Here is an 18,872-nt window from a genome sequence, read left to right as displayed (position 1 = left end):
AAAATAAAATTAAAATATTTACATTAGGATCCTATTTTTTCAAAGATTTATCTATAAACAATATTGATGGTTGAATTCGCAGACGTTCCAGCGTGATTCATGAATAAAATTTTTAAACCGCACTTACTCTTAACTCTTGAAAGTGTCACATATAGTTGACCATGTGTGAAAATTGGTCTACACAGATATAATACAACATGAGATAAAGTTTGTCCTTAAGACTTGTTAATTGTCATGGCAAAAGGTACTATTAAAGAGAATTGTCTTCGTTGAAACTTAACTGGGACAATTTTATTTGTTGGTACTATATTCATTCTTGGAATCAAAGTAATATGACCAACATTGTACCCATTAAGAATTTACATTCTATGACATGATTTGCAAGCTTCCTAACTTTTATTCTTATACCATTACAAAGACCACTGGATTGGTCAATATTCCTCAGTAAAATTACCAGAATACCAACCTCGAGTATTAATTTATGAGGAGGCAAACCAGAACAATTTATGCTATTCAATAATTCAAGACCATAGAGATCTAGTTGACTTTTTATATTCTCTTCATCCATACAAATTGAATCTGAACTAAGATATAATTTTTTTTCCTCCAAGGTTGATAGCCATTAGATGGTCGTTGACCTCTTCAACAATGTCCAGCGTCGGAGACAGTATAATTTTTGCTTTGAAATTTTTTTTGAAGATATGATTTCCAAAATATTTAGAAAAAAAAAACAAATGAACGAACTCATCAAATACCTAGTTTGAAAAAGGAATAACAATATCTTCTGGAATAAATATCTCAGATTTACCATCTATATTGTCACCTATTAGACCATCACCAACTTTCAATAACTACTCACCAAATTGCTTGTCTCAACTTGATCTAAGGTAATTGCACCTATAAAAAGTCTCATGTTTTTTTATTTGTTTGAATATCTGGCAAAACTTTCAAAGGTAAGCCGAAATTAGGGTAGAATGAACAATATCTTGTCTCGACTCTCGTGATATCACCTAAAATCTCACCTAGTATAACTAATTTTTTTTTCAAAAGACAAATCTTTCTTATACATTGCAAAAAAATCTCATGATATCACTCAAGCATTTATCAAGTACTTCATTGTATTGCCTACTAACCATTGGAGCTTGATCCCAAATTATAAGTTTGGCTTTCAAAATGGTTATAATAGTAAAAATTATTTACATCCGACTCTTTTATCATCTCAGCATAGGTCTGTCCGAGTAGAATTGTGGCCTCCTTATCAAATGCTACAAAAGTTATTGTAGCAGTACCATAAAAAATTACCAAATTCAACTTATACTTATTTTTTATGTAAAAAATTCAATTAACACTTGACTTGTGACTTCTTAGTTTAAATAAAATCATAAAAAATATTATCTAATTTAATTTAAATGCTCAAACACAATATGTCAAATTCACTTAATACCAAAGAGAGCAAATTGGGTCAAAAAATGTGGATAACTAATTTACAATTTAATAAAAGGGTTAAACACGATTTTGGTTCCTATGGTTTGGGCCAAAAATTTTTTTCATCTCTAACCTTTTTTTGCCTACAAAATCATCCTTAAGGTTCAATGTAGTTTTAAAATCATCTTTCGAACAATTATACCCTCAGTATCATCATCTCCATCACACCTTCAGAGGAGAGAGAAGTAGAAACTCAGAGAGAGAAGCAAAAACTCAGAGAGAGAGAGAAAGAGAAGGAGAGAAGGAAGCCTCGTCGTTGCCCTCGTCGTTGCCCTCGCCGTCGCCCTCACCTCGCCTCGCCGCACCTCGTCTTTGTTGGCGCTTGGCCCTTACCCTCGCAGTGTTGCGATTCACGCCCTCGCCTCGTCGCGACGCGACGTGCCTGGTCCTCGTCCTCTTGTTCCTCGTCGTCATCAGAGAGGTGGTGGTGGTGGTCGTGTTCTTCGTATCTTCCAGCAGTTCAGCGGTTCCTCTACCTTTACCAATAGCGTCCCCCTCGCTGCCGTTTTCGATGGAGTTGAAGGTTCTAATAAAATCTTCGAAAATTTTATAGAGAGGGATAAATGCCGTGAGATTTGTAAAGAGAAAAAGTTAGTGTCTCTTCTTCTAGCAATCAGATAGTATCTTCAAAATCAGCCACAAAAAAAGTGTGACCATTTAGAAATGTCAGGTACAAACAAAAATTGAAAAAGAAGATTAATTTGGGAATTTCTAATTTGGGGTTCTTGTAATTGAAGATAAATTTGAGAATTTCTTATTCTTGTAATTTGGATATGAGTTCTGTTGATGGAAGAAGAAGAATTTTAGTTATGAATTTTGTTAATGATTCTGAGTTTTGTTAATTTGATATGAGTTTTGTTAATGGTGATGATGATGAATTTCTTGTTTTTTGTTAATGATGATGGTTTTGGTGATGAATTATTATTTTGGTTTTGATTTATTTGAGGTTGTTATTGAAGGTTGGATTTTCTTGTTGGATTCATGAACAGATGCCGATGAAGTAGTAGTAGGTGGAGTGATGGTGGTAGTGAGAACAGAGAGAGGGTGATCTTTTTATCATTTAAAAAATTAATCTGTCTAAAAAGATGATTTTAAAATTACGTAAAACTTTATGAATGATTTTATATACAAAAAAAGTTGGTATAAAAATTTTTTTAGCCTAAACCATAGAAATCAAAATCGTATTTAACCCTTAACAAAAAGAAAGTAACTATCCAAATTAATTTCAATAATAAGTAGACAACAGAAAAACAATTTTATAACGACAACGAAAGAGATTAATTTCTCACAACAGTTCATATTGATCATCTCAATTAAGCAATACTTTTTTTCGAGTGTTTCCTTTATTAAATTGAAAATTGAAACTAAATATACAACCCTTTTTTTTTGGAATGTTTTTAAATAAATATTTTAATTCTTTTATTTAGTAAAATAGGTATTTTGGACACTATTTATATTTTTAGATTTCATTACATATTTCGTTTACAGTGTAAACGAAATAATTATACACGTATCTTATTTATACTAAGATGTATAAAATTTAAAAAAAAATACACATATCTCGTTTATAATATAAACGAGATAAATTTATAATTATCTTGTTTACACTATAAATAAAATATATGTATTATTACAAAAAGTTTACGATTAAAATAATATCAATTTAATTTTTATTTTAAAGTTAATCCAATTTTTTTTAAATTGAAAATTTTTGCAAATTGTCTCTCTAATATAATTTAATTTTATACAATGATATCAATTTTAATTTTTTTAAATCTAAAACGAGTGATTTGAAATTGTCCATTTAAAACTAGTATATTATTTTTTTAAAAATCAAGCCATTATAAATTTATCTCGTTTACACTGTATTTATTTACACTATAAACAAGATAAGACATGATTCTAATTGGCTTTATTTCGTTTATAAACGAAATATGTGTATAATAGTTTCGTTTATGCTATAAATGAGATATGTAACAAAATCTAAAAACGTAAATAGTGTTCAAAATATCTATTTTAGTAAATAAAATAATTAAAATATTTATTAAAAAAAATCTTTCTCATTTGGTGTATAAGCTACCTAATTTTTATTGTAGCATTCTTTATGTGCAATTTGTATTTGCATGTTGTGCTGTATTTCTTGATAATAATTTTTTGGGATAAATATTATTTTGGTCCCTAACGTTGAGGGTCAGAATCAAAATCGTTCCTAATGTAATTTTAGATTTAAAATTATCCTTAATGTTACATTTCATTTTAAAATCTTCCTTTTTAATAAATTTCTTTTGTAAATGACAAAATTACCCTTTTTTTATAAATAGTTTTTTAAATAAAAAATATATAAAATAAAAAAAGAAAAGACACGAGGGGGGAGGAGAGACATGAGGGGGAAAGGTGAAAGGACGCAGGAGGGAGGGTGGGGGGAGGAAGAAAGGAAAAGGGGAAAGGGAGAAGGGGAAGGAGAAGGGGGGAGGGGGACGGCGCTAGCGAAATTTGGAGCTGCCGTCCTGTCGCGAGCCAGGGAGAGAGCCTCGCCTTCTGCACTGCTGCTCCTCATCGCCGCGTTCTCGCTAGTGCTTCTCGCCGCCTCGTCGTTGCTCCTCGCTGTCTCGCCGCTTCTGCTTCTTGCTACGATCTCTGTTTCTGCTTCGTCTTCTGCTTCTTCTGGGTCTGCTTGAGTGCTTCTGCTTCTGCAACTTCTGCTTTGTCTTCTACTTTTTGCTTCTGCTTGAGTGCTTCTGCTTCTGCATCTTTTGCTTCTGGGTCTGCATCTTCTAATTTTAATTTGTTATTTTCTGATTTTATCATTATTGTGTGTTGATTTGTTGAATCTGATTTTGATTTGTTGAATTTGGATTTGAATAATGGATTTGTTCATCATAATCCCTAATTTCTTAATTTTTATTGTTGGTTTTGTTGTTGTTTTGATTTCTGAATTGCTATTGCTTTTTGTTGTTTTTGGTTTTGTTGTTGTTTTTTATTTCTGAATTATGGGGTCCTTTAATTTAGAACATGCAGATTGCAAAGTAAAAGTGAGATACCAAGAATGAATCTGAGTGAAACAAAATGAATAAATGAAGTGAGATACCAAGAGGAGGAAGGTTGAATGGCTGAATCTTGAGTGTGTTAATGGCAACAAGAATTTGTTAATAGAAGAAGAATTTGTTCTTCTGGAAGAAGAAGAAGAATGAAATGGTGAAAAAAAGGGTATTTTTGTGATTTAGAAAAAAAAATTTATTAGAAAGGACAATTTTAAAATGAAATGCAATATTAAGGATTATTTTAAATCCAAAATTATACCAGGGACGATTTTAATTCTGACCTTCAACGTTAGAGACCAAAACAATATTTATCCCTAATTTTCTTTAGCCTTCATAAGAATTTTAAAAAGATAAAAATGTTAAATTGAAAACAAAATGTACTATTAGACATTTTCTTAACCAATTTTGCACTAAAATTATGGTAGCCCTTTGATAAACAATTTTAAAATGATACTGCCCCCTTTTTTTTAATTCCCAAAAGCAAGAGAAAAGAGAAAAAATCATACTTTACACACGTAAAATTTTCTAGTGTCACAAGAGAATAAAGCATATTTATTGAAGTGTTCACCACTATCATATATCCCTTACAATAATTTATCTTATTTAAAATGTATATTTAGCTAAGACCAAAAGAAAAAATTGATCATATTAACTCTTAGTGTTTTAGAATTATTGTTCTCCTGCCACTAATCTTAGAATTTTTTTAAATAATTATGCTACAAATGTCTAAATTTTTGCAGTGATATGTTGGAAAAATAGTTAATTTTACAGCTTAATAAATTGTTCCTTTATTGTCTACTAATTATTGATTTTAATTTAGATCCTGCTAAATAAATTAAAAAGATACATTTAATTAGATAATTACATTATCATTTTTGAAAATATTGCAGAAATAAGTTTAAATAGAATTGTACCTATCAACTACATCATTCATGTCCTTTTTATCGTCATCATAAAAGTATATATCCACATTAGTTTCAATTACAAACATAGGACTTATACTACTAATATGGAACAGGATGAACAACAAAAATAGTGGCCATAACAATATAAAATCCAACCTACATAAAAACAGTGTGAAAGTTAAACAATAAAAATTGGACTAAATACTAAATAGTTATTTTCTAAAAGACACTCACATATACATACAGATATTGAATATTATTAAGTTCTAGACAATTGATTATCTTTTAAAAAAAATTAAATAAGAATTTTTGATAAAAAAATTAAATCAAATAATTGTGTAAAAACACTGACTTTTACTTGACATATATTTGAATTTAAGCAACTTTACATAAATGAATAATTTGACCAAATAAAGTTAACCAATGATCATACTTACATAAAAATAATCAAACTGTTATTAATTTTAAATCATAGTACTAACTATTTTATTATTATTACATATAGTATCACACTATAAAATTTAAAAAAATTAAATATAATCACGTCTTAATAAATAATAAACACAACTACAATAAAAGATATAACCATTTGAAAGTGATTAAATTTTCACATATTTCAAAAAGTCTTTATTTTTGCAAATTAAAAGACAACCATAGAGAGCTGTTGGTTATCTGTTGTCGCAAAACTCTTGATCCGGTCCTTCATTTTTCTAAAATCAACAATAAGCTTTAAACGGTAGAGAGAACATATTTTATAAAGATTAAAAAAATAAAATAGCTTATATAAACATATTAGTTATTGAGTTCTCTTACTTGGCATTCTCAATTTAAATGACCAACATGTTATCAGTTTTGTCATCATTTACATATTACTTCTCACCCTCTATACCGGTCATAATTTCAACGTCGTCTAAAAAAAATATTAAAAAGAGGATTGTGCACAAATTGCCCATCTTAGTGTTATTTTTTTATAAGAATAAAATAAAAATCAATTTATATACTATACTATGAACCACATACTTATCAACCAAAAAAGCGTTAAAGAGAGTAATTTATAATTTTTTCTTAAAAAAACCAACTTAATACTATGTAATGGTATTACATCACATAAAAAGAGTCTCATAGTAGTCCATGTTTAAAAAGATAATTTAAAAAGATGTGTTGTTTTGCAGTATAATTTATAGTTGTTGCTAACTCCGATATGTGCAAAAATATACACACCTCTTTTTGATAACAATGATCCGAATACATATATCAAATCTGAGATCTCTACCTACAGAAGCATGGATAATGATTTTCTATTTTTGTACAAAGCAAAACATTTTATTATTTATTGTCTATACATAATAACAATAAAGACGGTTAGAATATAGTTAGGATCAATTAGTATTAATTAGTATTATTTAGTATATTTAAATATTTATTATATGAGATTATGTCTTTATTATTACGATTCTCTTAGTACCTATAAATATTCCTTTATATTGTAACATTCTATACAACATGAATAGACAACTTGAATACACACAAATCATTTCTTCAGTTTAATCTCTTGTTTCTAACATGGTATCAGAGCCATGGTATCATCCTTGAGGAGGATATGTTGTTTTCCTTGCGATGAAATCGTCGTAGTTTTTGCACTTTTTTTCTATGCTATTTTTCCTTACCTTTTGTCACTCCATTAATACTTTTTCACCTCACCGACTAGCCTATTTTCTCTGTCTTGTATTTTTTTCGAGTCGAATGATCAAGCACCATTGTCATACGCTGCTTACTTATTCTCATGAAGAAATCATATATTTTTCGCTCTGTTTCGGTAGTTCTATTTCTCTCGTGGCAGTTCTATCTGCGTTTTCTCGTGGCAGTTCCGTTTGTGTTCTCTCTCGTGGCAATTTCGTCTGCGTTTCGTCTGTGTTTCCTTGTGGCAGTTCCATCTGCGCTTTCGCCAGTTCCGTTTGCACTTCCTTCAGCTTCCTTCAGACAAGCGACAGTTTCGTCTGCGCTTCATTCAGACTAGCGACGCTTCCTTCAAACAAGCGGCAGTTCTATCTGCACTTCCTTCCGGCAGTTCCGTTTGCACCCGTTTTATCAGTTTATGCAGTTTTTTTCCTCTTTATTTTGTTGTTTTAAATAAGTTTTAAACTTAGTTTGAGGGGGGATGTTAGAATATAATTAGGATCAATTAGTATTATTTAGTATATCTGAATATTTATTATATGAGATTACGTCTTTATTTTTACGATTCTTTTAATACTTATAAATACCCCTTTATATTGTATCATTCTAGACAACATAAATAGACAACTTGAATACACACAAATCTTTTCTCTAATTTATCCTCTTATTTCTAACAAAGAGCAATTAAATAATTAAAGAAAATTTCAATAAAATACAAGAGAGATTAATATATCATTTCTTTCAACAAAAATAAAGAAAAAACAAACTTAACACCCAAAGGCAATAAAAAATAACGCAAAAGCAGCAAATGGTTTGAAATCTCAGAACATTAGAACTAAACCATTAAATGCTCAAATACAATATATCCAATTCATTTTATACCAATGAGAGCAAATTCGGGCTAAGAAAGTGAAGAGCTAATTTTTTTATTTAACAAAAAAAGCAAATATCCAAATTAATATTAACAATAAGCAAAGAAAAAATATTGTGACAAAATATTGGTTAAAAGGTTCTGATATTTAGTTATTAATTTACAAAAATGTTATTCGTATACTAAAATTAAAATTAATTATTATATTTATATATAAATATATGTGTAGTTTAATTTATTTTTAATGTATATTTATATTCTAACATATATTTTATATTGGTAGTTAATTTTATAATCAATTTATTTATATTATGTATAAGATGACAAAAGTGTATTGAAGATTCTTGTAGGTAAATTTGTATAGAGACGGCAAATTAAATAACTTATGAAGAAGAAACGGTTAATTACATATAGATCCAATTTAAAATGAACCATGTACTCTTTCATAATAGTTTAATAAAAAAATTTGGATCACAAACCAATAAAGTAATTCAAACTTTTGCGACTTTCATTACTCTAATAGAAATAAAGAAACATTTCATAATAGGAATTTGGAAATTTTATTTGACATTTAGATAAAAATATACCCAAAAAAATAAAGAGAAAAAGACAAATTAATTCCTAATTTTTTGGTTTGTGAATATTTTAAGTTTGTGAGAATTTATAATTATATTTAAGTCTCTTGACCTCTTTAAAATTTGGACACGTTGATCCCTGTGTCTAATTTGTTTCATTTTAAAAATTCTCTCACGTGTGTATTCATATCAATCAGGTCAGTACAACAAAAATCACGTTTAATTTTTCTGTTGGGTCTAACAAACCCAAATAAACATGAGGGATCAATATGTCTAGATTTTAAAAAGGTTAAGGACTTGAAAGTCCGCAAATCAAAAGATCAAGAACCTGCTTGTCTTTTTCTCAAAAATAAAAAAAGTAAATAAAATAATAGAATATATCCAAATTATTAAATAAAAAAATCTAAAAAAAATTAATTTCACCAACTAAGAACATAAAAATCTAAAAAATTAAGATCAATTAATAGTCAATAATTAAGACAATAAAAAAAGTCATAACAACTCAAAAAACAGTTATTCAATTATCACGTAGCAAATAAAAAAAAAAGACAAATACACACTAAAAAAATTTATATTATTGAGACTCAAAAACATCATTAAAAATAATAGAGAACACACATAGTAATTATTATAGAAAACTATGATTTATGAATTTTGCATCATGAAATTTTTGTACATAAAATTATATTTACCTGCTCATCCATTAATACCATTTTGATGGAGCTAATAGATTTGGGTTCTCTAAATCCGACCAAAATTTGATCAGTCTGATATGATTTTAATATTCTGTTGGTGGTGCAATAATCTCCAAAGAATTTGCCTAGCCGTTTTCCCTGGTAAACAAAGATTAAAAACAAATGTAAATTCTAAAAAAAATAATCGAATAAGACACACAAAAAGACAATAGTATCATACCTCTTATACTATTTAAGAACTAAAAAGGAGTATATTTTCAAGTAAAGAATTTTAGAATTAGGTTACATCTAAATACATTTAAAATTACAGATCCTCTATAACCAACCAAAAAAAAAGAAATATGTATTGATGATTCACAAAGACAAAAAAAATTTAATTGAAAATAAAATATACGTTCTTTATCATAAATCTTTGCCAATCAAAACATATAAAATAAAAAAAATAAAAAAATTAAGATATGTGAAAAAAGAGCAAGAAGTGCAAAAAAAAAAAAAATCAATGGAAAAAAGCTTAATCAACATGTGGAGCAAGAAAAAGAAAATCTACTAAAAAAAGAGTGAGAAAAATAAAATTAATGAAAATAGGAAAAAAAAAAGAGTGAAAAAAAGAAGAAGAATGAGCTGAAAAGAAAAGTTAGCCGAGAAGAACTCCAACAATGAAAAAGCAATGAGAAAGAGAAGAAGCACTCAAAATTTCAATCCTGTAGTAGTGCTTTTGTTTTGGGCTTTTAAAGCCCTTCTTCATACAAAAAACTACAAAATTAGTGTAATTATTGCAGTCAATTATAATAATAACAAATTTATTCTACATTAATTCATTTGATCCACATTATTATATATATATGATTTAGGAAAAAAAATAAATCAACCTAATACATAAAATTAGCAACCAAACAAAAACTATTTTAATATAAGACGTAATTTCATCAATTGATATCATTAGTCATTCTTAAAATGTTAACCATAAATATAAGGGATAAGTATTGTTTTGGTCCCTAACATTGAGGGTCAGAATCAAAATCGCCCCCAACGTAATTTTGAATTTAAAATCATCCTTAACATGTTTTCTTGTATTAAAATCGTCCTTTTTAATAAAATATTTAATTTTATTCTTAAAATACTCTTACTTTAATAAAAAAATTATAATTTTTTTTTTAAAAAAAAGAACGCATTTGGGGAGGAAGGGAAGGAAACACGTTTTTTTGGGGGGCGGGTGGGGAAAGGAAACACGAAGGGAGGAGGGGAAGGAGAGGGGAAAGAGGAAAGGGGAAAGGAAGAGGGGGAAGGGGAGGGGGAGGGGACGGCGCCGGTGAAGTTTGGAGCTGCCGTCGCCGTCGCCGGAAGAAAGAAGAAAGGAGAGGGGCGCGACAGGGGAGAAGAGAAGAGGGGAAAGAGAGAGGGAGCGCTGGTGGCGGGGAGGACCGTTCATGCATGCTTCTATTGCCGTGGAGTGCGTCGCCGGGAAGAGGAGCCCGACGCGAGGAGGGCGGCGCTCGAAGGAGAGAAAGAGGGATCCGAGGCTGAGCTGGTCCGCGCACGTTCTATCGTCGGTCCGCGAGTGATGGGTGGCCGAGGAGAGAGAGGGATCCGAGGGTGGAGCGCATCGTTGGTCCTCGCACGCTCCGTCACCGCCGCTGGTGATGGGTGGCAAAGCGCCGGTGGTTCTGCATCTGCTTCTTCTTCTGCTTCGGCTTCTGCATCTGTATCTTCTTCTTCTGCATCTGCTTCTGCTTGAGTTTCTGTTTCTGATTCTATGACTACCTCTGCTTCTGCTTTTGTGACTGCTTTTGATTTTGATTTGTTGTTTTTTGATTTAGTTGTTGAATTTGTTGAATTTGGATTGATTTGTTGAATTTCTGATTTCAGGATTTGTTGAATTTGTGTTGATTTTATTGATGTTGTTTTTCTTGGTGGTGGAGATAAAGGTGCTCGTGGTGGTGGTGGTGGAGGGCATTTTTGTCCAGAAAAAATCAAAAGAACGATTTTAATACGAAAAACACGTTAAGGATAATTTTAAATCCAAAATTACGTTTGGTTTCGACTCTGACCATCAACGTTAGGAACCAAAACAATACTTATCCCTAAATATAACATATATCAAATTAAATAACTAATTTAAATAACACAAACGTGTTTAAAGTGAAATGGCACCAATGTAATCATCGGATTATCATAATTTTAGACTCGATAATCTATTGAAAATACCGACAAAAAATTCTTCGATAATTAATGTCAGACTGAAAAATTTTGCTTGTAAAAAATTTTCGGCACTGTTTATACTGTCAATTACAGAATAATGATATAAATTTCAAAGTAACAAGCGTTTTTTTATAGTGATGGGAGAAATATACAATTCGATTAACGTAAATTATGACAAATATGTGTTGACAATTTGATTAACCTAAATTATAGAACAAATAAAATAATTTCAATTAAGGTTAACAGAAATAATTAAAAATAAGATTAAAAAATTATTTTAATTAAATATTTGAATAAATTAAATTATCATTAAAATTAAAATGATAGCGACATTCTAGTTTAATATAAATTCGAATAATATAATTATACAATAATAAAGATAGATAAAATTAGACCAAATTCATTATTTCATTGTTTTATATAGGAAACAATGATTTTTTTACTAAATTAATTTATATTTATTACATTTAATTAAAATAAATAATAAATGATTTAATTTATTATGCACTTTATAAATTAATGAATAAAAATAAGTGATATAATATACAATTAGTTGATTAATATAAATTATAATAAATTGTGTGATATTTAAATATTTAATCAAATAAATTAGAATTTATTGTAATAAATTATATTTAATAAATTAAAGAAATAAATTGAAAAATAGTAAAATACTTTTAAAAATATATTACGTGAGCACTATCATTAACTACAAAAATCTAATTTTAATATAATAGAACATCTAAATAATTTAGTACTCAAAATGTGCTTTTAATGATCTTTTATGTACACTATTAAAATATGTCACATTACGTATTTTTGTTTTGTATATAGTATTTGTTTTATATATTTTCATAAATAACAAGTTTATTTAATTTAATTTAAATAAAAAAAAGCATGTCATGTTCTATGTTAGGCCTACGTCAAGCACCAGAAATAGCATACAAGTGTATATATATAATAGCGAAGCGAACATAAAGGCACGACCCTTCGTGAACATCCGATAAAATTGGAACGATAGAGAGAAGATTAGCATGGCTCCTGCTCAAAGATGACATGCACAAATTGAGAAATGGTCTAAATTTTTTTCCTTTGGTCGATGGATTCCATCTTTCTCGGTATGGTCTTCTTCCTACGGTATTTCTTAATGGAAGAGGCAACCATTTTCCATCGTTCCAAATTTCAATGACAATAGCTGAGTCGAAGCACTTCATCATGGTCGCTTTAACCATTTCTATCTGTTATGACTTCACTCTCTATCTTCATTTCTTTTTTTTTCCTATAGAAGCAAATATCCCCTTTTATTAATGTCTTGTTTTATTTTCTCATTCTTTTGTTTTTGGTTAATTTACTTATGTTTTTTGGTGACATTTTTTATGCTGGTTTAGGATTTTCAGATATCAAAATTTGCATGAGATCTTCAGCCACGCCTCCACTTGAGCACTTTTGAATATTACCCTTTTTGCCCAAAAACTCAAGTCTTCAGTTTAGTTCAGTGAGTGAGTGAGCGAGTATGAAGGTGGTGGCGCTCGTTACCGGCGGCAAAGACAGCTGCTACGCCATGATGAAGTCCATTCACTATGGCCACCAGGTTCCCCTTTTTTTATTTTTTAAAATTATTTCTCTTTCCTTAATTTTTGTTCTTAATTTCCTTTGATTTTTGCTTTTTGGTGTTGGAGGTAGATAGTTGCGTTGGCGAACTTGTGGGCTGATGATAAAGTCGACGAGTTCTATGGCTACGTTTACTATAACGATAGCTTCATGTACCATACCGTAGGCTTTCATCTTTCACATATTTTTGGTTATTTGCATTTTAACTTAGTACTACTTTGAATATGGTATAGCAATAAAATTCCACATTTCAATTGTTAGGTCAGTGTTGTTTTAGTTTTGTTTCTCCATTTATGTTTGGATATTGTTGTTTTAGGTTGGTCATCAAGTTATTGTTAGCTACGCAGAATGCATGGGGTTGCCGTTGTTTAGGAGGAAAATTCGAGGAGAGGCAAGGCAAGCTTTATTGACATAAATCTGTTTTGTAGAACGTATGATTTTATTTTAGGCAAGTTCATAGGTTAGTTTCAAATAATTTTAAGGCAATTGGGATGTAACTAAAAGTCCTCATAACATGCTTTATGGATTATTTTATGCAAGTTCAAAAGGCGATTTGTTTACTTACAATTCATGTCTTAATTATTGTCATAAAAAGGCTTGATATGTATTTACAAAGGTTGAGATGCATAATGTGTTTTATATCTATAGAAAAAGAGATTCTTTCAGATGAGAAGAAGGATAATGCAAACTGAGGATACAGTTTCCCCTATACAAAATCAAAACAAAACAAAAGATTTATCCATAAAGCAAATCTTTTCAATTTCTCAACATGTCTAAGAAAGGAATTTCTGTATAAAGGTCATGAGTTCTGCACCAAGTTGATGCTAAATGTCTAATCCTATCACATAAAATATGTTTATGAGAAATCGAATCTACATAGAATCATTCAAGACATGCTTGTAACAAAAACTAAAATACGACATTGGCATAATTTTAAAACTGAAATAGTTTATTAGTGTGTTTTATCCTCCGAAATATGCAACAACTCGGGTGTTACATATCTAGGGTACCCTTTCTTGTACTCAAACTTGTTCCTAACTCTAAATGCTTATTCCCAGATTGCATTCTCCAAAGCTTTAGAATATGAATTCATATAATTAATGTTCAGTTTTAACCTTCAACTGATATTTTCTCGATAGACACACTGCGATTAGTTACATAACAACCGAGGGTGATGAAGTTGAAGATATGTTTATTTTACTTCGTGAGGTGAAAAGGCAGATGCCTGAAGTTACTGCAGTGTCTTCTGGGGTCATCGCAGCAGACTATCGGAGATTGCGGGTGGAAAGTGTTTGTTCAAGGTTAGGCCTTGTTTCTCTGGCATACTTGTGGAAACAAGATCAATCATTGCTTCTCCAAGAAATGGTAAATGGCAGCATAATTGATAGCTAGTCTAGTCATGCATGCATGCAATTTTGCATTGATTTTTTTGGTTCTTATCATTCATATTTCATATAATACTAACTTAGTTCTGGCCCTGATCAGATTGCAAATGGAATTTTGGCTGTGATTGTAAAGGTATAATTTTTTTAACTTTCCTGGTAATGTCTTTTGCTCTCTATGGTTTTTCTTCTTTATTATAAATGGGAGAGAATTCCTATGTTCTAATCATATGGTTGTTCTTATTCTAACTTGTCAACAATTGACAACATTCAAAGATGTCATGATACTAATGTTAGTACTTTTATAAAATTGAGCATTGCCTTGGTGTTGAATGAATGATATGGCGCCATAGAAAAGAAAGTGTTATGCAAGTGATGACATTTACTTCTATAAATTAATTATTATGTTCAACTTGCTTTTGTATAAGGCAGTTTTTAGTCTGGAATTTAATGCTTTTTCTATTTTACAAGGTATGCGCCTGGGGTTTGGTGCCTGGAAAGCACTTGGATAAAGAAATAGCATCCTTAAATGCTTATTTGAACAAGTTACCACGGTATGCCAAAGTTATTTATTTTCCAATTTTTATTTATTTATTTTTATTATTTATTTTGTGTTGTGTCTATGCAAATTCTTCCAAGTTTCTATAATAACATCATGCCATGATTTTAGTTCATTCTTTCTTGTATTATCTCGTGCAGGTTACATAGATTTAATGTTTCTGGTGAAATGGGAGAATATGAAACGTTAACTCTTGATTGCCCCCTATTCATTGTATGTTCATACTCTCTCTCTCTTATGGCTGTGTAATCTTTGAATTTGGAGCTGTTCCTTACATTTTTGTTACCATTCATAAAGTTGGTGTTAATTAGCTTTCATTCATATTGTTTTCAATTTTGTGATCACACTGAACTTGAGAATTCAATCTTGTAATTGCTACTCATTTTGCTTCAATTTTGATCCCTATTTGTATTTCTATTTTCTTCTTTCATCAAAATATTTCTTTAAATCTCCAGAATGCTCGAATTGTGCTTGATGAATATCAAATTGTGAGGGACATTGAACATCCCTTTCATCCTGTTGGAAAACTTGATTCTTTCAAATTTCATTTGGAAAAGAAGGTAGATGTTCAATCTTTAACATCACCAGACAACATAAGTGAAACTTCAGTTCAGAAACTGGGAACTGTGTTTGAAGTGGAAGACACTTTAGAAAGATGTGAAGACACATTTAAGCCGTTGGATTGTAGTGCTGACCCAATTGATGACTTAGCACATAAATTTAACATCTCAAGAACAAATAACAAGAAAACACTCTCCTTAAGTTGCTCGTTACAAGATTCATGCAATGGTGGTCTTCATAACTTTCCTGTTTATTTTTCAGATTATTTCATTGCCTCGTTATATTTGTGCATAGTTTCTTTCCTTGACGGAGCTGTATTTATTTTTCAAGAGCAGATTTGCGGGAAGATTTGAAGACTGTTTTGACAAAAATTGAATCACTATTAGCTGGCTTGGGCTTTGGATGGGAGACTGTAGTCTATATTCACCTTTACATAGATGACATGAGTAAGTTCTCAGAGGCAAATGAGACATATGTGAAATTTATCACCCCGGAGAGGTGTCCATTTGGGGTCCCATCATGTAGCACATTTGAAATGCCTCTAGTAGAGATGAATTTTAGCAAAGCGTATATGGAAGTTCTTGTGTCAAATAATAAAGCTAAAAAGGTTTTGCATATACAGAGTATTTCCTCTTGGGCACCTAGTTGCATTGGGCCATACAGTCAGGTAAATCCGACCTCATGTAATGATTTTTGTGTGGTTTATTCTATGCAATGTTGACAGTGAGACTATATGTAGAATGACTTTTTTTTTGTCAATATACTGGTATGGACCCACAAGTGCTTGGATCTTGATGACAAAGTTACTATACCACGGAAGCACCATTTCCATAGAGAAGAATTGTAGAATGCGAGTTTATTGACTATAGTCTCTACTTGGTTGAAACCAGATAATCATCTGCCTTTTAAACTTCATTTTTAAATATCTATAATGTTTGGGAATTATTATAGATGCTCTCATTAAAATATGAGAAAGTGTATTGAGTTATCTGATTGAATGATACAATTGTAGTGACTGTTTGTTTGGTTACCTCGAATTATTCTTCATCATTTAATGTATGGTATTTGGTATATACTTTCACATTTCAAATATTATCTGGTGAAATGTCATTTTATAAGGTGAATGCTTTTGCTTTCAGGCAACCTTGCATGATAATATACTTTATATGGCTGGTCAGTTGGGACTTGACCCTCCGACAATGAATCTTTGCAGTGGAGGTGCTATTGCTGAACTGGAACTAGCTCTCAGACACTGTGAAGCTGTGGCAAAATGCTTCAGAAACTCTGAAAATATGGCAAAATGCTTTAATTGTTCAATATCCACAACAGCAATTATGTTTGTTGTTTACTGTTCAAAACGTGTCTCATCATCAGAGAGACATGATATGCAGGAGAAACTAGAAACAATCCTTAGGCAGATGAGGATCTTTCAGTTACAGGAACAAAACACCTGCAAATCATTAGATCCTGTAGTCCTTTATGTCCTTGTTCCTGATCTACCTAAAAGGTACTATGGCCGTCCCATAAATTTATGGATATGCAATTTTTAGGCAGGCATTTTTATAACTTTAGAAATTATAATTTTCTTTTCTCTGTTACGCTTTCTTATTGTGAGTTGTGCTATCTTTTCTCAGTGAATTGTTCTCAGCATAACTAATGATAAAGCTGTTCTGAATTCTTAGCATATTAGCTGAGTTCTCTTTTTTACTTTATTTTATGCTGTTATTTTATATTACTGTTTGATATGGGGCAGGTTGGTTGTAAGGGGATGGTTTTTATTGAATGGCTTGTGTTTTTCTTCATGATAAATGTTGATATGATATTAATGCTAACATTTAGTTGGCATCTTTCCAGTGCATGTGTAGAAATAAAGCCTGTTCTTTATGTTGACGATGGCACGGAGATAGCAACTGAGACCATAATAGAAAGTTCTGGTTCCAAAGCACCCCACTACTGGGGTTTCAAGCAAGAAAATTGGCATGATTCTTGTATTCGGAAACTTGTGGTTCCAGGATTGATTTATGCTGTTACATTATCTATAACGAGTGAAGATGCTGCAAAGATATGTTTCCATTCTGTGTCTGCTGATTCTGTCAATGATGATCAATATCTTCAACATAAGTCGCTCATGGAGAAGTCATCAAGATTCTGCTTCTATCTTCTGGACAAAGTCATGGCCGATAATGGTTTTGGCTGGGAAGATTTAATGGTCAGTATGTGCTTAAGTATGACATGCCAGATGTTTTCATCTTAAATGCCCAAAGCATTATTTATTTAATGTATTGATGCAAATAATTGATTTTCTCTATCTTGTGCAGAGTTTGAGGATCTATATCCCTACAAGCCTTCAAATGTCGATAGCTATGCTGCTGCCTATGTTCAACAAGGCTCTATTGGAACTTTCTGAAGCGAGTCAGAAGAAAGTTTTAAATGGTGAGGAGCCAATCTTCAACATAGTTCCTGTCATCGGTGCTGGTAGGTCTGCTTCATCCATGTCTAATATAATAACTTGCGAATTACTCGCCCAGAAATCCTGAGCATAAATTGCTGGATAAACTCTTATGATCTAGCTTGGTTATATTTATATTGTCATTTTATATACGAAATGGACATGGAAAGATTGTTTTACTGGAATTCCTTGGTAATTTGGATGGAATAGGCGTTAGAGAAATTCAGGTTCAAATGGGGCTGATCAAATTTCATTGATCTTTCCCAAAGTAATACAATTTCTTAGGTTTTGTTACTTTTGGTTTTGGCAAAACAAAAAATTACACTTGGGGTATGTTAAATTGGGTGTAAAGGTAGGGGTAAAACTAAAATTACATCAGGTTCTGTCGCATGGAATGTTGTACTTTAAAGGATTGTCATGGCCGTATTAATTTACTTCAAAGTGTAGTTACTTAATTCTTATGGTGTATACAAAATCATTATCTTTTGTTGAATATTTATTTAGAGGAACTCTTGGGACTAGCAATATTTAGTATTTTTAACCATCGATTGACAAGCACAACGTTAAATTATCTTAAACAAATAAATTTTACTAATTTGTACGTACAAACTTTAAAAAAATGTGGGTACAAACTATATTGGTTATGAGTGTAAAACTTTGATAAATATAGGTGCAAATTATATGTTTTTTGGTACAAAATTTCTGTAAATAAGAATGTAAATTATTGTTGGTCAAGTGTTGGTTAAAAATATTTGCTGGCCATATTTGCTAGCCATGTAGTATATGCTCATTTATTTATTGTTTTTCACATATTGAAATTTTACTATCATTATAAAACATAAAGTAAAACAAATAAAAAAAT

General features: G+C 30.6%; 1 protein-coding gene and 1 non-coding gene across 4 annotated transcripts; both read left to right on the top strand.

The window, feature by feature from the left end:
- Positions 1-12,428: 12,428 nt before the first annotated feature.
- Positions 12,429-12,535, top strand: LOC112699570 (U6 spliceosomal RNA). The gene has a single exon (XR_003152517.1). It is a non-coding gene; the product is annotated as a U6 spliceosomal RNA (small nuclear RNA).
- On the top strand, positions 12,459-18,465 carry LOC112696923 (diphthine--ammonia ligase-like). Of its 3 annotated transcripts, none has more exons than XM_072197286.1 (13): positions 12,459-12,688; positions 12,837-13,039; positions 13,132-13,221; positions 13,376-13,455; positions 14,199-14,424; positions 14,545-14,577; positions 14,913-14,995; positions 15,141-15,213; positions 15,456-15,789; positions 15,897-16,228; positions 16,701-17,068; positions 17,416-17,770; positions 17,880-18,465. In XM_072197286.1, the coding sequence occupies exons 2-13, from the start codon at positions 12,962-12,964 to the stop codon at positions 18,096-18,098; spliced, it is 2,271 nt and encodes a 756-aa protein (XP_072053387.1). In that variant the 5' UTR covers positions 12,459-12,688; positions 12,837-12,961; the 3' UTR covers positions 18,099-18,465. The 3 variants fall into 3 exon arrangements, with proteins under 3 accessions (XP_072053387.1, XP_072053388.1, XP_072053389.1); XM_072197287.1 differs by having other exon boundaries at positions 12,494-12,666; XM_072197288.1 differs by having other exon boundaries at positions 12,494-12,688; positions 12,846-13,039.
- Positions 18,466-18,872: the final 407 nt, after the last annotated feature.

Source organism: Arachis hypogaea, chromosome 6 (genome assembly GCF_003086295.3).
Source record: "Arachis hypogaea cultivar Tifrunner chromosome 6, arahy.Tifrunner.gnm2.J5K5, whole genome shotgun sequence".
NCBI classification, from domain to species: domain Eukaryota; kingdom Viridiplantae; phylum Streptophyta; class Magnoliopsida; order Fabales; family Fabaceae; genus Arachis; species Arachis hypogaea.
The sequence above is the reverse complement of the archived record's forward strand: the minus strand, read 5'-3'. Positions and strand labels throughout refer to the sequence as shown.